Raw genomic sequence first — 18140 nt, 5'->3', positions numbered from 1 at the left:
AGAAGCGCTCTATGAGGTTGGCGTGGTGTTGTCGTTTCAAGCAAGGTTTTAAAATCCAACCTAAAACTGGAACCATTCTAGGCACCAGTTTACAGGTCGACAATTCGACCATCCAATTCGAGCAGACAGGCCATTCTGATGAAAAAAAAAATCCAAAATTTTAAAAAAATAATTAAAATAAAAAATGGCAAAAAAATGTTGAGCGGGTCGATGGGTAGATCGCCTAGGTCAACGGATCGTTGACCAATTCAACGGTTTTTGGCTAAGGATTGGTTTTGGGGCAAAACGGAACCGGTTGCCTAGATTGTTCTCGGGCCAAACGGTCCGACTGTCCAAGTTAACTATGGTTCGAAAATATTGGTTTCAAGTACACTAGGCGTCATGGAGGTGTTTTGAGTTTAATGGTAAAAATGCCTATTTGGATGGATTGTTTCAAGAAAAAAAAAAAAAAAAACTGAAATGCCTTAGAAAGTCCCCAAGGCGTTTATTGGGGGAGGGGGTGTTTATCAAAAAAACATTTATATGGAAAATAGTGCTTTAAACTCTTTTTGTTCTTGTTGATTGGTTGGGCATTTCAAGTAATAGCCCATAAAGTTACTTTCCAACTCAACAATAATAAATGTTTCTCATGTTTGGCTGTTTGGTGGGACGTTTCATGAAACAACCATATGGGTGATTTAGTGTGACATTTTTATTTGATATTTGGGTGCCATTGAGTTGATTTAATGGTCCAAATTATTCATGCTTGCGCGTAATGGCCGATTTTGAGACCCAACAGTGGATCTTGGATGCAAACCACATCCAACGGTCAAAATGACTGGTATAGGTCCTTAGTATGAAATTGATATCTAACAGTGTATCTTATATGAAGATTATCCTTTTTTTTCTCCTAAACTTATCTCAGCCTTGGCCCGGCCCAGCTACTTGGAGTCCGCTAACTGCCATCCCCTTGTTCTTTTCTTGCATTTTTGAGTATATGTTTTAACATAAAATAAAAAGCATGTTTTGTGCAGAAAGCTTATTGAAGTTTTTTTACTTTTTTCTCTATGCATAGGAGGGAACGGGCACTTTATAGAATTAAAATATGGAGCTCTTGGATCTCTCTGTATCATGGTTTTGAAAAAATAACATGGAAACGGAATTCACTGGTTTCAGGTTGATGGTTCGACCTTCCAATTTGAATGGATGGCCTGTTTTAACAAAAAAATAAAAATAAATAATTAAAAATAACAGTAAAAAACCATTGAACGGGCGATGGGTCGATGGTTCAATCGTCCAGGTCAATAGGTCATTGACTGATTCAACAGTTTTTGGCCAAAGACCGGATTTGGGTAAAATGGAACCAATTGCCTAGATGGTTCCTGGACTGAATGGTTTGACCATTCGGATCAACGGTGGTTTAAAAATCATTCTCTGTATAGTGACTGGTGTAGGATCTTTTCTTGCAATAGAATGTGAAGACAGTGAAAACAGTCATGAATGAAAGTGAAAGTGAGAACTTCGATTAAATTTAATCAGATAATCACCACTCTTTTTTGTTTGTCTAAATAAAATGGGTCGGTAATCTTTTCTAGAAGGCCCATCTTGTTTCATAACTTGGTTTGGGTTAATGGAGAGAGTTGGTTCTAAACATAGCATCTGATAAGAAATTCCTATTCAATAAACATATGAAGGCTTCATCTCATTTATAAAATTAGATTCATGGGGAGAGTTGATTGAAGAAATAAGATGCATATCTGTGCTTAATCTCTCTCCATGGGAGGAATATGGTTTCATACTTTCATGCCAATGTTAGGTTTTAATCTCTGTTAAGTGGACTTACATATTCAGTGAAACAATTGCATTGATGGGCTATCTTGTAAGTGGGCTAAATCAAGTGATTCATTTATGCAAAGCCCGTAGACTTCAACAAAAGGGTATGGGGCTTAATGAGTGGATACCACATTTTGGCCCATATAGGCTTAATGGGATCCTATTAGGTCAAAATATAAATGCTCCTAGGTTATGGTTCCCAATATGTTAAATCATCTAGCCGCCCTCCTTGCTCTACCCCATTAGAGTCAAAGAGCTAAGAAAACCTAAGGAAGAAGGAAGATTTAACTGATGAAAGCCACACCAGTCGACCAACCATTGATTCATCACTCATTCCGCAAGGGTTTCAACTACTACGATGGATACAGGTATTTACGTTTAAACCTCCTTGATAACTGCAACATGATATTCTTTGGGGTGCAACATGGCTTCTTGTTCTTCGTATATTGAATGGTATTGGTATGATTCTACAACATTAAGGATTGATTTGCTCCCCCTTTATTTATTCTAACAAGTGGTATCAGAGCCTTATATCATGTTGGGTTATTAGGATTACCGTTTTTTTTTCTTTCTTTTCTGGATCGATTTCTTTGTGGTTGCATCTCAATTGAGGATATAGTCGTTCGACTGTGTGTGTGCTTGTTGAACAGCCATGAAGCAAGGCTGTTTCGACCCAAAAAAAAAAAACAAAGACGCATTGTGATGATTCAATGCGGTTTCAGTCGACCAAAAAAAAGGGGGGGGGGGGGGGAAGACGCATCAGTGTTGCGATGGTCTCTGGAACCAAAAAAAAAAAAAAGAAAAAAACAACGACGCATCAGTGTTGCGATGTGTCTCTGGAACCCAAGAATGAATTTGCATCAGTGATTCGATTCGTCTACAAAACCGACTTAATTTTTTTTTTTTTTTGGAATCGTGATTTGCATGCACGTAAGTAATTTGCATGCGTCCGTTTTTCTCTCCTTTTGCATGGAAGTAACCTTGAACATTTTTGACTTTGTCATGCATGCGATGAATACAGTTTTGGATGAATACTTTTTTTTTCAAATTAAATTGATTGAAGCAGCATGTTACCAAAGTAGCCTCTGCAGTGTAAAATTAATTTGATTTGGAATATAAAGATTTTGTGTGTTTATTGTCCATGCGAACATTGATCGGCCCAAAGGAAGGTTGATGTTTGGTCGGGCAGTGAACACACATGCGATGATGAATATTGATATTGTAAAGCTATTATCCATGTGAATAGTAGTCGGTCCAAAGAAAGGCTATTGTTTGACAGGATTTATTATCAATGTTTGAATGTTGCATTGAGAGTACCATTTACAATTGATGTTTTTGTGCAAACACTAAATGTCAAGTTGTGCTGGGTATCTTGCCTTTGTAATTTATATTATTATTGATTATATGTTGTTTTTGTTCTCTGTTCAGTTTCAGCAACTGCAAATAATGTTTCTGCTCAAATCAGTGCCATTCCCATGCTGAATGGTACAAACTTTAAGATCTGGAAAGAGAATGTGGAAATCATTCTCGGCTGCATGGATTTAGACCTTGCGTTAAGGACGGAGCGACCAATCCCGGCTGAGGACAATTCCAATGAGGCCAAAGTTGAGAAATGGGATCGCTCTAATCGCATGAGTCTGATGATTATGAAACGTTCCATTCCGGAAGCGTTTCGGGGCTCTATTTCTGAGAGCAATAATGCTAAGGAATCCCTTGTGGCGATACAACAGTATTTCACCAAGAATGAGAAAGCGGAGACTAGCAACCTTTTAGCTACTCTAATTTCTATGAGGTACAAGGGAAAAGGAAATATAAGGGAGTACATACTGGAAATGTTGAACCTTGCGGGTAAACTAAAGGCACTAAAGTTAGAGATAAATGATGATTTGCTCGTGCATTTAGTTCTCATTTTTCTTCCTGCACAATTCAGTCAATTTAAGGTGAGTTATAATACTCAAAAGGAGAAATGGACTCTTAATGAGCTCATTTCTCAATGTATGCAAGAAGAAGAAAGAATCTAGAGAGAAAAGACGGAAAGTGCTCACTTAGCATCAACCTCTCAGAATAATAAAAAGAAGAGGACTAAGGATACTGCAAATGGAACACCCACGCAGAAAAAAGGCGAAGAAGCAAGGTGATGGATTTACCTGTTTTTCTGCAAGAAAGGAGGACACATGAAGAAAGAGTGTCCCAAATACGCCGCCTGGTGCATAAAGAAGGGTATGTCTCTCACTTTAGTTTGTTCTGAGGCTAATTTAGCTTCTGTACCTATAGACACTTGGTGGCTAGATTCTGGCGCTACTACTCACATAAGTGTGTCTATGCAGGGTTGCATTTGGAGCTGACCGCCAATTGATGCTGAAAGATTCGTCTTTGTAGGCGATGGCAATAAAGTTCTTGTGGAAGCTGTAGGACATTTTAGATTGATTTTAAAAACTGGTTGTTATTTGAATTTAGTTGAGACGTTTGTAGCTCCGTCATTTAAACGGAACTTAATTTCTATTTCCTATTTAGACAAATCTAGTTACTTTTGTGGTTTTGGAAATAATAAAGTTAGTATTTCTCTAAATTCAAATGTTATTGGTACCGGTATTTTAATTGATCGTCTTTACATGTTAGAGACTATTGCTTCCCATAATACAATCCTGCATGCAAGTACTAAAGGTGCAAAGCGTAAATTAACCGAGAATTCCGCTTCCTTATGACATAAGCGCTTAGGCCACATCTCTAAACAAAGAATTCAAAGGCTTGTGTCGGACGGAATTCTTGATTCCCTTGATTTAACGGACTTCAAAGTTTGTATTGAGTGTATTAAGGGAAAATTGACGAACACAAAGAAAATATGTGCTAATAGATGTACGGAAGTCTTAGAACTGATACATACGGACATCTGTGGGCCATTCCCTACGCCTGCATGGAATGGCCAGCAGTACTTCAGTACGTTCATAGACGACTTCACAGTACGCGTACCTATACTTAATAAGTGAGAAGTCTCAATCCCTGGACGTTTTCAAGTCTTATAAAGCTGAAGTTGAACTTCAACTTGGTAAGAAAATTAAAGCCGTCAAATCTGACCGTGGCGGGGAATACTATGGCAGATATGATGGATCAGGAGAGCAATGTACATGACCCTTTGCTAACTTTCTAAGGGAATGTGGTATCGTCCCACAGTGCACCATGCCGGGTACACCTAGCATAAATGGTGTTGCTGAAAGATGAAACAGGACACTTAAGGACATGGTAAGAGCATGATTAGTCATTCTTTTTTACTTGTATCACTTTGGGGAGAAGCATTAAAAATTGCAGTGTATATCCTTAACCGAGTACCCAGCAAAGCAGTAACTAAAACCCCATATGAGTTATGGACTGGGAAAAATCCCAGCATAAGGAACCTACACATTTGGGGATGTCCAGCTGAAGCAAGGCCTTATAGGCCCAACGAAAGGAAATTGGACTCTAGGATAGTTAGTTGTTACTTTGTTGGATACACGGAACGTTCTCAAGGGTTCAAGTTATATGATCCCACCACCCGCTCCTTTGAGACGGGAAATGCGAGATTTCTTGAAGATGTTGAGTTTGGAGGGGAAGAATTAAGGAACATCTCTTTTGACGAAACAATTGTCTTGCAAGAAGAGAAATTCATTTCTCTTCCTGATATTATTATCGACAGTGATCAGACAACAATTCCTGACACTGTTCATGAAGCCATTCCGGTTCAAGACAACAATGAAGTTCCTTCCATAGAGCAAACTCAACAACCTCAAGAAGTGCCATTGAGGAGATCCAACAAACAAAGGAGAAGTGCGATTCCAGATGACTATATCGTGTTCCTCCTAGAACAAGAAGATTCGGTAGGCTTAGCGGAAGATGATCCAATCACCCTTCGCGAAGCCCTTCAAAGTTTTAATTCCCAACATTGGATCAATGCCATGCAAGAAGAGATGAAATCCATGAAATACAATGACGCTTGGGATCTTGTTGAGTTGCCTAAAGGCTCGAAACCCATTGGTTGCAAATGAAAATTTAAAACCAAAAGGGATTCAAAAGGCAATGTTGAAAGATATAAGGCTCGTCTAGTCGCCAAAGGTTTCACTCAAAGGGAAGGCATTGATTATAAAGAGACATTTTCTCCGATTTCTTCGAAGGACTCCTTTAGGACAATAATGACACTTGTAGCTCATTTTGATTTAGAGCTACAACAGATGGATGTAAAGACAGTGTTTCTCAATGGAGACATTGATGAAATGATTTATATGGTTTAGTCAGAAAACTTTAAATCCAAAGATTCAAAGTCTATGGTCTGCAAATTAAAGAAATCCATCTATGATCTCAAACAAGCTTCTCGTCGATGGTATCACAAATTTCATCAAGTGATTACCTCATATGGTTTTGAGGTAAATGTGGTAGATGACTGTGTATACCACAAGTTCAGTGGGAGCAGGTTTATCTTCCTAGTACTATATGTCGATGACATATTGCTGGCGAGTAACGATATAGGCTTGCTGCACGAAACCAAGAAATTTCTCACTAAGAATTTTGAGATAAAAGATCTTGGGGATGCCTCTTTTGTGCTAAGCATACAAATACTACGAGATCACTCTCGAGGTGTTCTTGGATTGTTACAAAAGGGCTATATCGAAAAGGTGCTAAGCAGATTCGGCATGAAAAGTTGTTCGCCAGGTGATACGCCTGTGGCTAAAGGAGACAAGTTCAGTCTCAGTCAGTGCCCCAAAACAGACCTTGAAATAAAGGAGATGAAAAAGGTTCCCTATGCCTCGGCTATAGGAAGTCTGATGTATGCTCAAGTTTGTACCCGTCCCGATATAGCCTTTATAGTGGGACTGTTGTGCAGATATTTGAGTAACCCAGGACAGTTTGGAGATCATTGGGTGTTCTGATTTTGATTTTGCGGGATGCCAAGACAGCAAACGATCCACTTCGGGCTATGTTTTCATGTTACCTGGAGGAGCTATATCTTGGAAAACTGCCAAACAGACGCTCATAGCCCCTTCAACTATGGCAGTAGAGTTCATAGCTTGCTTTGAGGCATCCAATCATGGGATATGGCTGCGTAACTTTGTCACGGGGCTGCGAGTGGTTAATGGCATTGAAAAGCCATTAAAGTTATTGTGTGACAATAGATCTACAGTTCTGTATTCCAATAACAACAGGAGTTCTGTGAATAAACATATTGATATCAAGTTTCTATATGTTAAGGAAAGAGTTCAAAGTGGTCAGATTTGCATAGAACATATAGGGACAAACTCCATGATAGCGGATCCGTTGACCAAGGGATTGCCACCTAAGGTCTTTCATGAGCACACTGCTCGTATGGGTATAGGCATGTTTTGTGATACCTTGATTTAGTGGGAGTTTTCTCTTCTTTTGCTCTTGGATGTACTATGGATTAAAGCATGTTTGCATGTCTACATTTACACATAATAAAGTTTATGATTCTTTCCATCATCTATATCTCTGAATATGTTTGTGATTTTTGATTGATCTCTCTAAAGAATAAAGTTGAACCATTTGGAAATAGGCATGTTTTGAGATCACATTGCATGTAATTTCCATGCCACTCATCCATACTTGATCTATGTCATTGAATGCATTGATATGGTGAGCATGAAAGGCTTAGTCACGCATATATGTGATGAAAGCCGTCATGGTCTCATATTAGTACAGGAGATGGACCAGATTGAAACTAAGGAGAAGTCTAAAGAAATTAGCATAAGAAGTGTACACATAAGGAATTCTTTCAATATATTTGTTTCAGTTCTCATATGTAGCCCAAGTGGGAGATTGTTAGGTTTTAATCTCTGTTAAGTGGGTTTACATATTCAATGAAACAATTGCATTGATGGGCTATCTTGTAAGTGGGCTAAATCAAGTGATTCATTTATGCAAAACCCGTAGACTTCAACAAAAGGATATGAGGCTTAATGAGTGGATACCATATTTTGGCCCATATAGGCTTAATGGGATCTTATTAGGTCAAAATATAAAGGCTCATAGGTTATGGTTCCCAATATGTTAAATCATCTAGCCACCCTCTTTGTTCTACCCCATTAGAATCAAAGAGCTGAGAAAACCTAAGGAAGAAGGAAGATTTAACTGAAGAAAGCCACACCAGTCGACCAACCATTGATTCATCACTCATTCCGCAAGAGTTTCAACTACTGCGATGGATACAGGTATTTACGTTTAAACCTCCTTGATAACTGCAACATGATATTCTTTGGGGTGCAACATGGCTTCTTGTTCTTCGTATATTGAATGGTATTGGTATGATTCTACAACATTAAGGATTGATTTGCTCCCCCTTTATTTATTCTAACAACCAATCTATTCCTACCCTCTCTTGCCTAGTACCCGATCTCCAAGTAACTAGCAAGAGATAGCAGCGACAAGAAATTGGTTATAAAGTTTGCAAACAAATTAAAACACTGATTCGTCAATTGAGAAATCGTTGGTGAAGGTCCTTGCCGGTGTCAAGCTAGGAGATTAATGGTTTTGATGGCATACTTACCGGCGTCCATAGCCACCAATTTATTGTGGGAAGAAGCCCTCTCTGTGAGTCTGACGATGGCTTATCCTCTTGGTCGAAGAAGTTTGTCTGACACAACCAACTTCATTTGATCATTGAAAATATTACATGAGAGGAGCTGCTAGAGTCATAGTGCATACTTAACTGCCTCATACAAGATGTATAAGAAAAAAGATGGGCAGTTTGGTTATATTGTCTATTAAAATGTACAAAACATATAGACGTAAAAGTTGATATGAGATTTTTGATGCTGCTGCGATGTAGCTGTTCGATCCATTGCATAGCTTGCCGATCTGTATTTACAAGATCCACCAAGGTAGAGCTATCAGAAAAGACCAGAAATTGTGTAATGTCACGTGATAGTGCTGCTTCATGGCCCATTGAGAACGCTCACATTTCAGCATCGTAGCTGTTGAGGGCCCAGCATGGACTGCCTTCTGCAATGAGTAACTTGGCATTGGGATGTTTGATGATGAACCCTCATCGTGCATTCCCTGTAACTAGATCAAACGATCCATCAATGTGCAAGGTGGGTGTGGTGAGATGGGGGAGTGAGATTGAGCACTTGTAGAGGGAACTATTTTTTGGGTGCAGCATTGAAAAGCTATATGAACAACAGGTGGAAGATCTGGGATGGTGTTTTCAAAAATAAAGCAGCTTGTTGCGTGCTTTCCAAATGAAGTAACTGAGCAAGCTGAAGTTGCTTAGACTTAGCTGGGCATGGGACTTACCAAAGTGGATGCACTTGACTCATACCAGTTTGATAGAATGGCATGCACTGGTTGGGGTGTTAAGGATGCTGGATTTAACCCAATTTGTGATTTACACCAAACAACTCTTGCGAAGGGGCACTGAAAAAAACATGAAAAGTTGTTTCCTGTTGTTGCTTACAGAAGTTACAAAGCTGATCTGGGAGGTTAAACCACTTGTGACATTTGCCTTTAGTGAGTAACTCATCCCATAATAGCTTCTAAAGAAACATTTGAAACTGATAGGGCACTAATTTTCCATAGCAACCTCCAGTTGAAGTGTGGACTTGAGCTCAAACATTGTGCGCGACTGAAAAAATGGTAAACTGACTTGACTGAGTATATACCCGAAGCGTTGTACTTGCAAATGAGCAAATCTGCTTGTTGGTTGGGTTGAGGTGTGACTGATTGAATGTGGCCAATGGTAGATTCGTCAAACAATTGATGAAGTTTATTAAGATTCCAAGTAAAGTTAGGGTTCAATAGTTCTGCAACTTTGATGCCAACACACGTCAGCACCAACTAAGCTCTACATTTCACGAAACACCTAGCCATTGGGGGAAGCGAGAATTTAACAAGAATTCACATAAATTAATGCACTTACATTTTTTCACGTTTATTAGATAAATGTTGAAACCAAACAGTGGTTTCATACCCAATAAACACCAACGTTGATGTGGTGGCATTTATTGAAAAAACGCCTACGAAACCAAACATCCTGCAAATCATGAGCAATAGCCATGTGTTTCTTCAAACACTTAGCTAACATTGCTCCAACATGGATGTTGATATGGCATGGGTGCATCCTATCTAGTGCATCACGATGCAATGGTTGAGTTTTTTCTTTGGACCAAGGAAAGAGGAAACCCTATCAAAACCTCCTTTTGAACAAGGGGAGGGGAAACCCTATAAAAAATCACCAATAACCATCTATAAAAAACACTTTGAACCAAATGATTTATAGGTGAAAACGTTGCCACTATTCCTACATGACAACAACAACACTAAAACAACAAAAGTGGTGTTTTGTAGCTGTAATGTGGTATTTCAGTTTCCTCTAGAAAACGCCTCACTCGAAGCTATCATGATGTCAAACACCATCTAAAATGGTGTTCAATATTAGCATCCTTTATCTAAAATGGTGCTCAATATTAAAAAACCGAAAAAAAAACCCAAACTAAACTGATAAAATCAAATCAAAAAAATCTGATGAATCGAACTGATCAGTTTGGTTTTGGTTAACCAATATGAAAAATCAGTGGATAACTGAAATACATATCCATGTGTGTATACACGTATATATTATTTATAATATAATATATTACATATATTTCTATTATTACTATTATATAATTATATAATTATATATATATTTATTTATTTATAACATATATTATAAATTCAAAAAAACTGAAAGACAGAAGAACCAAACTATTCAAAAACCAATACAATCAATCAGTTAACCGATTGGTTTTGGTTCGGTTTCAGTTTGTAGTTTTCCAAAAATTGAAAAATTGGTTCGGTTGGAAAAAAAAAGTCCTACAGTTTGGTTAATTAAACTGTGAACACCCCTACATATAACCTGAAATAATTTATCACTTTTCAAGGTGTTTCTGTGATTGAGAAAACGACAATGGTATTAAACAAACTCCAAGACTTAGGGACATTATTACTTTATAATATCATAATATTTTAATCATTTTCATTATTTCTATTTAAAGTACAATTTGAGGGGTAAATTTTTAAAATGCACTGAACAACTTCATAGTATTCAGATGTCTACAAAAGTAGAAAAACAAATTTTTTATATATTGCTTTCAAAGCTTTTTAGAGTTTTTTTTCTCTTTCAATTCAAAATTCAGATGTGCCGAATGCCACCTTGTATTCATTTGCATATATAATTATATGTATACATTACAAAGATACACTCATTCTATATTTGTAATTTTCTTTGGAAGGCACTAAGGCAAATTCCATTCAACAAGGACTAGTACAAGTCACAGTTACTAAGATATAATAGAGGATAAAAGTTCTGGGTTATTGAGACTAGGTGAAGTAATTAGAAATCAAGCATTCATGCTTGGCTAACCGGTGAACTGCTTTGTTTGACAAGAGTGAATTACTTGTACTTAGGAGAAACCACGCACAATATAGTAAGCATTAAGCACATTCAATGAACAGTACCAACCGTCAAAGTGGCATTTGCAAAGTGTCATCTAATTCTCTTTATCAACCATCCAAAGTTTCAAACATTGGACAGAAAATGAACAGTCCAAAATCCTTACCTCTTCAGTTCAAGAAAGCAACTTTTTTAGTGTCTGATGTGGTGTTGGGTATTGAAACTGATTTCATCAAAAAAATTGAGAGAAAAGTTGAATCCAGCACAAACTCCAAGTTCTAATGTTATTTCTGTTTATTCCTAGTTTCAAGACTTGAGTTATAGGTGCCATCAAGGTTTAAAGTATCGACACAGGGTGTATCGGCTTATGTCGGTACTTTTTCTATGTTTTATTTATTTATTTTTTTAAAACTGGTTCAGAGAGGTCGGTTTAAATCCCAACTCTCAACTACCCTCTGAACCATGGTCTGACCCAATACAACCCCTCTAGAAACATATCCAAAAGCTCCCGACACAATGCAGGCCGATATGTATCAATACTTTGAACCTTGGGTGCCATTAAACACTACTTCAGAGAGGAAGTAAGATACGTGAAAATTGGTTTTTTTTTTTTTTTTACAAAAATTAATAGATACAATGTTTCCAAACGCCATCTTAATGATGAAAATGATATAAATAGGCATAAGATTCCTGGATATTGAATTTGAATCCTTATTCTCAAATAGTGAATATGAATCAATTTGTAAATTGCCAATTATTCTCTTTGTATTTGAAATTTGAAAAAAAATATACAAAGGGGTCTTGGATTCCTGAAGCTGAAACGACAGTGGGGTCCCAAATACTGTACCAGAATCTGGTACGTCCGTAACTAGATTGGAGATTTTTCGATGACCATCTGTAAAGAGATGCTACAATCAAAATCTGGATGATTGCATGGCTCTTGCCTAAAAAGTGAACGTACGCATCTCACCATGCCTTTGGGCAGTAGACTGTAGACCCCTCCAGTACGCAGTCTCAGTCTATTGTAATCCAACGGTGGTCTACCCCCTTTGGCAGTGCAATTAAGACCATCAGAATCTCATAATCAGAGAAGCAGGCTGCAAGAATGGACAAAACCACCAGTACAATGAAGCAGTAGAAAAAAGAGGTTCCAATTTTACCCGTTGGATCAGCCTCTCTGTTCTTATTGTAGATTCCGGGTTGCAGAGCTTTGAAATTTGATCAGTGATTTGATGTTAGAAACTTCTAATCAATCTCACTTGAATTCATGGGGAATAGGCAATCAGGACTGATTAAGTTCATTTGACTGAATTTTGTAATCAATCCCAATTGAATTCATAAAACTGAAGAAAATATCAACTACCAATCCTAGCTAGAACTAGAAAAATTTAAGCATTGACGTACATAAACATTGATTACTTGCAGAGCTCTATACTACATCAGGATAAAGACCAAAGAACCATCCACCTGATAAAAGACAAATTAAATGAAACGTGTATTCAAATCCAATTGATATTTGGTACGCAGGTTAACTTGATAGCCATTTAGCCACTACAAATAGAAAGGAAGGCAATTAAGAACAATGTCGCAAAATTAATTAGGCATTAAAGAGAATTTAACAATTTGATATTTGAGTGATTAGAAGCTACAAATTTACAGCTTGGCACAATTTAAATATTTAATCCCCTTCTCTACCCAGCATTTTACATATCAGAGCAGCTAGCCATTATTAGACTATTTTAATTTTAAGTGCTCAAGTGCTAAAAAAAGCAGAGAACAAAAAGGCACCATTTCTCATATTTCTCCAAGTCTGCCATACCCAGTAATCACATGAGGATCAATGCGAGTTGCATCAATGTCTTGGGTTCTTGTTGAAGCCTCACTCCAAATTAGAGCATCTGTTGTGTCCAAGCTCCGCACCCTTTTCTTACATCCTGCTGGAGAACTCTCTAAAGACAATCCTGCAGGGCTTCCATTTGTAGTCAGGCAGCTTTCAGTGGAACAATCAGCTCTAGGGGGCTGCAGATTAGGAGGCTCTTCTTCAGGGACTTGCACTCTAATTGCCTCAGCCGGACGTAAAGAATAGAACCTTGTAGGTTCATGAGAAGAGCTTGTTCTAGAAGCCTTTGGTGCTGATCCTGGAAGCTCATGCCCTTCTGCATCAGGAACCAGACAGCTGATGGTTTGGCCAGCAAGCAACTTGCATGCTCTTTCAAGCATAGATTCCACGTATCTTCTTTCTGCATCCTTGCATATCTGCAAATGCTTTTCAGCCTGCAAACAAAAAGGTAAAATTAGGTGAGAAGATTTCAAGTGTTGATTTGGTAACTGATATCCCAGGAAAACCGTTGATTTGGTAACTACTAGTAACTTATTATATTATACATCCATGGGATCATGATGGTTAATCATTTACTCTATTTTTTATTATTTATGAACAATAGTTACAAGACTTGGAAGGTAAAGGAAGGAAAATTATAACCATGAACTGTGTTATCCTCTAGTTCCCTACCTATTGTCCATCCCCACCTGAACAAGATCCATTTCCCATTGCCAAGGCCAGCTTGACATGGAAATTCATTACTACCAACAGTGCTCTCTTCCCTTTATTTTCTTGTCAAAATTCTACGGCAACCACAAAGCCATTTCCAATTCCCAAGACCCACATAATTAGCAAAACAATTTCAAAGCTTCCAAAGAAATCCACTGCAGAGTTGATATTCAAAATGAGGAAGGGACTTACCTCAACTTGCAGATGCAGTTTCCTTTGCACTTCCATTTGGGCTCTTAGTGCTTCCTTAACTTCATAACCCCTAAGTATGACATGGCCCATAATGTAGGAACTTTAGCTCGTTCAAACACTGAATGATAGAATGTGGGTGCATATACATCATGATAAGAGCTTCATAGAAAAGACAGATGGAACATGTATCTTACTCATTTAAATCAGAAGCAGACATGCCAGGAGAGGAGGTACCGTTGTGTGGGCTTTCCAAAAGGTATGAAGCTGGGGTTCCTCCAGTAAAATGGTAAAACAAGTCAGATTAAATGTGAAAATTTTTCTACTCAGAGGTCATTCATTTTAAGTTGTATATAAAAAAACTTTTTCATAAGAGAAAGGGAAGTATGATTTACTTCTCTTTTTCTATAAATGAAAACTGATTCCCAGCTTGGATTTTAGCCAAATGAAGTCCATTAAGCAAAGTTCAAGTCATACAACAATATTAGGAATATCTATCACATTTTTTTTCTGGCAAAATGGACAGAAAGTATGGAAGAATAACATTTCATAAATGCTGGTGCATGACAAAAAGAATGAGTTACAAAAATCTTACCATCTTTGGACGGCTCAGTCAAATCCTTCCCTGATTGCTTACCTAGTCTGTATTTCTGTTATGCAGATTGTATAACACAATTCTCAATACTATTTTCATTTGCAACTTCCAACATAAAACTAGAGAAATCGAGTAATGGAAAGAAACCTGGAGGTGACTCTTCAGATGAAAAAGTGTTAGTCCCTTGACGCCCATTGTCCGCATGATAGACTTTGGAGTTGCTTCTGCAAGTAGAAATCAGTTATTTTCTTAACAAGTAATCCGAATACTAGAACTATCAATTAAGTGCAAAGCTATCATATATGCAACCAGACTTGCACAGCATGGGGCCATAGAATAAGTCCACAGCAAGAAAATGCAAAGCAAATGTATTCCCATGTAACTATACTAAATTGAAAAGTGTTAGTAGTCTAAAAATGTTGAAGACCATCCAAATAAGGAAGAAAACAAGGAACCGGTTTTGCAACCATGGCTCAAACTTCGGTTTTCTTCTCAATGCCAAAAGCTTCATTTTATTATGATCCGGACAAGAGCATCACCAGGGTATCATTTTCACCAAGGTATCATCTCTGCTTTTCTTTTCTAAAGTCCAGGCCAGACTTGTAAAGTTGAAAAAGTAAAAGCTCCAAGTGAAATAATATGTTTCTGGAAAATACAAAATACATTTGTGGGAATAATAAGCCCAAATAAAAGCAATTTTGAAGCGAAGAAAAGAACACAAGCACATAGAAATAGAATAGATAATTTGTATATTAAAGTATATGCACGCAAACAACAAATAGGAGAAAGGAGAAAGGGGAAGACATGATTTTTTTTTTTGTTTTTTTTGTGGGGGGGGGGCGGATGGTTGGGGTTATGAATTATAGTATCGATTTCATTTAGGACTTAACCTAAGAAAATATGCTTATGCATAACAATTTGACTCGAAAATAGTTAACTTAGCAGCTACCAAATCATCCATTGATAAATACCGAACCAAATCCCTAAAGGAAAAAGAAATGGCAAATAGCAAACACACTCAGACAAACAAAGCACAGTAAACTGAGAAATGCATTTCAAACACTCTTTAATTACAGAAAAATTAAATGTAAGTTAGCACAAATAACAGCAGCAACACCAACTCTCTAATTACAGAAAATTAAATGTAAGTTAGCACAATAACAGCAGAAACACCAAACTGCCATCAAATGATGGAATCAACAATAAATAAACGAAACCCATTTCACAAAACCCAAAAGAGACAAAACCCATTTCACAAAAGAAGCCAGTTCTGAGCAGACTTCATTTATTGTAACGAAGATAGAAGATTAATAGAATAAACGGAGGAATACTGACTATCGGCCCCTCCGAGCTGAGTGACGGCATCAACGAAACGTTCGTGGAGGTCAGCAGTCCATCGCAGCCGTGGTTTAGGATCCGAAGTCAGGACCAAGCAAGGGTCCCCTCGGTGATTCGAGCCCTGAATCTCTTCCTGTGGAACAACCGCTTCGTGGGGTTGGATCAGACCAGGAAACATCTCTCGCCAACCCAGAACTCACAATCTGAATCACAGGGCTACAAACAAGGTAGATTAGAAGACCCACGAGGCCAGAACCCAGAAGAGAACTCAGATATGAGGATAGTCCCAACTCCCAAAATGTCGAGAAGCCAGCCACAACAAAAATCAGGAGTCGGAAATGGACCGATACGTGAAAAGAAACCCAGTTCGGCTGAGAGAAAGCTGAGGGAAAGAAATCCGTATATCTGGCAAACTTCTCCACCTTTTGTTTGATTGTCTTACCTCAGCCTCAGTCAAAATACAATTACAACGTGGGTTTACCTGAAAAAAATTAAATAAATCAACACAAAAATGTCGAAGCTTGATGAAATTCTAGGTTACCTCGCCCCCACACCAGACACACAACAGTAACACACAAGGTTGGGGGGACCCACGAAAAGACATGGTACAGTACAAGATCAGACATGGGTCCCACCTTGTCTGTAGGGCGTGGCACCAAGGGTTGCATGAACTCCAAACTTCCTTCCTTCCTCCCTTCTCTTGTAAACTCATCACTCACTACTACTCACTAGTCTATCTTTTACACCAGTACTCTGAGGTTACGTGAGAGGGATCCAGCTTTACTGAGAGTTGGACCAATTGAAATGACGGGAGGTTGAAGATTTGTGATATATGGAGCATTTGTAAGGCAATAAGGCATTACCAAATAAAATTGTACGCTTAGGGCCTTAGCAGTTTGCACTTACAATGAATGGAGCCAAGAACAATAAGAGAGAGAGAGAATGATTTGCACACGGCATGTCCCTACCAAACCAAACAATGAACCCAAATCAAAGAAACAATAGAACCACTGTTGGTTATGATTAAAGTCAAGGCAAAATCTTACAAAACATTTTTTTTATTAAGGCAATGTTTGGAAGTGCTTAAAAATAAAAAAAAAGTGTTTATTTGGGTCATTAAACATTTATTGGTATTTGAGAAATAAGCACAAAATAAGTACTTATTTTAAAAATAAAGACTTATTTTTTAAGTCCAAATTTCTAGCTTTTTTTAAGTGCTTATACAATAAGCATTTATTCAAAATTTTTCTTCTAAAATTATCCCTACTTGAATTTTAAAATACCACTTATAGAATTACCCCTAGCTGAATTAAAGCACTTTTACAAAAGTACTTTTATGAAGGCACTTTAAAGAAAGTACTTTATAAAAGTACTTTTACAAAAATACTTTTATAAAAGTGCTTTCATAAAAATATTTTTTTAAAAGTGCTTTTGTAAAAGTACTTTTATAAAAGTGTTTTCATAAAAGTACTTTTGTAAAAGTGTTTTCATAAGATTACTTTTATAAAAATGCTTTCATAAAAGTATTTTTATAAAAGTTCAAAGTGTTTTTATAAAAATACTTTCAAAGGGTATATTTTGAAAATTTGAAAGAAAATCAAAGACAAAATAGCCACAAATGCTTATTTAAGTGCTTATTAGCTAGAGAAAAATATTACCAAACGCCCAATATAAAATAAGTGTTTATTTTTTAAAATAAGCACTTGAAAAGTGCCAAATGCAAATAAGTGCTTATTCAAATAAGCACTTATTTTTAACTTAAGCACTCCCAAACATGGCCTAAATGATATAGCCACGGTCACTTTTTATTTTTATTGGGGTATGGGACTCCATATCTCTTAATACTATGACACCACAGTGAATGAAAGTGCAATAAAAAGTGAAGGAGAAAATATAGGAGATGAAAGATATAAAAAAGGGACATGTTCAAATTTTGGTTAATTATTAATGATATGGGTAAATGTATTTACTCGAGTAAGTATAATAAATGTATTTTATTTTTATTTTTTAACATAAATATTATCTAAAGTAATTTAAATAATTAATCATTTTTATCCATAAATTTCGCTATTAGAAGGAGCAATTTTATTCAATAATATTTTGATAATTTCTCTCCGAGATTGACATATAAAATATCCATAGATATTTTATAATGAAACAGACTTGCCCAAATCATAGATAATGTGTGATTGAAATTGCAATCAAGGAGATAACAGGAGAATGAGGGAATAATTATTAGT

The 18140-nt window shown here is 37.1% G+C and overlaps 1 protein-coding gene across 2 annotated transcripts; it reads right to left on the bottom strand.

Annotated features, from left to right (window-relative positions):
• Positions 1-12800: 12800 nt before the first annotated feature.
• On the bottom strand, positions 12801-16326 carry LOC104594360 (protein PHR1-LIKE 2-like). Of its 2 annotated transcripts, none has more exons than XM_010254634.2 (6): positions 15898-16326; positions 14710-14786; positions 14563-14617; positions 14165-14234; positions 13971-14040; positions 12801-13501 (listed from the first exon to the last, which is right to left on the bottom strand). In XM_010254634.2, the coding sequence occupies exons 1-6, from the start codon at positions 16076-16078 to the stop codon at positions 13022-13024; spliced, it is 933 nt and encodes a 310-aa protein (XP_010252936.1). In that variant the 5' UTR covers positions 16079-16326; the 3' UTR covers positions 12801-13021. The 2 variants fall into 2 exon arrangements, with proteins under 2 accessions (XP_010252936.1, XP_010252935.1); XM_010254633.3 differs by having other exon boundaries at positions 14165-14243; positions 15898-16315.
• Positions 16327-18140: the final 1814 nt, after the last annotated feature.

The sequence above is a fragment of the Nelumbo nucifera genome, chromosome 1 (assembly GCF_055504915.1).
Source record: "Nelumbo nucifera cultivar China Antique chromosome 1, China Antique-T2T, whole genome shotgun sequence".
NCBI classification, from domain to species: Eukaryota; Viridiplantae; Streptophyta; class Magnoliopsida; order Proteales; family Nelumbonaceae; genus Nelumbo; species Nelumbo nucifera.
Note: the sequence above shows the minus strand (reverse complement) of the source record. Positions and strands in the feature narration are given on the sequence as shown.

Excerpts from the sequence above, each read along its gene's own strand:
- LOC104594360 (XM_010254633.3), bottom strand. The coding sequence starts at position 16,078 with ATGTTTCCTGGTCTGATCCAACCCCACGAAGCGGTTGTTCCACAGGAA. Across the intron at positions 14,787-15,897 it reads TCAGCTCGGAGGGGCCGATA|AAGCAACTCCAAAGTCTATC; the intron begins GTCAGTATTCCT and ends TTCTACTTGCAG. Across the intron at positions 14,041-14,164 it reads TCTGCTTCTGATTTAAATGA|GGGTTATGAAGTTAAGGAAG; the intron begins GTAAGATACATG and ends TGTCATACTTAG.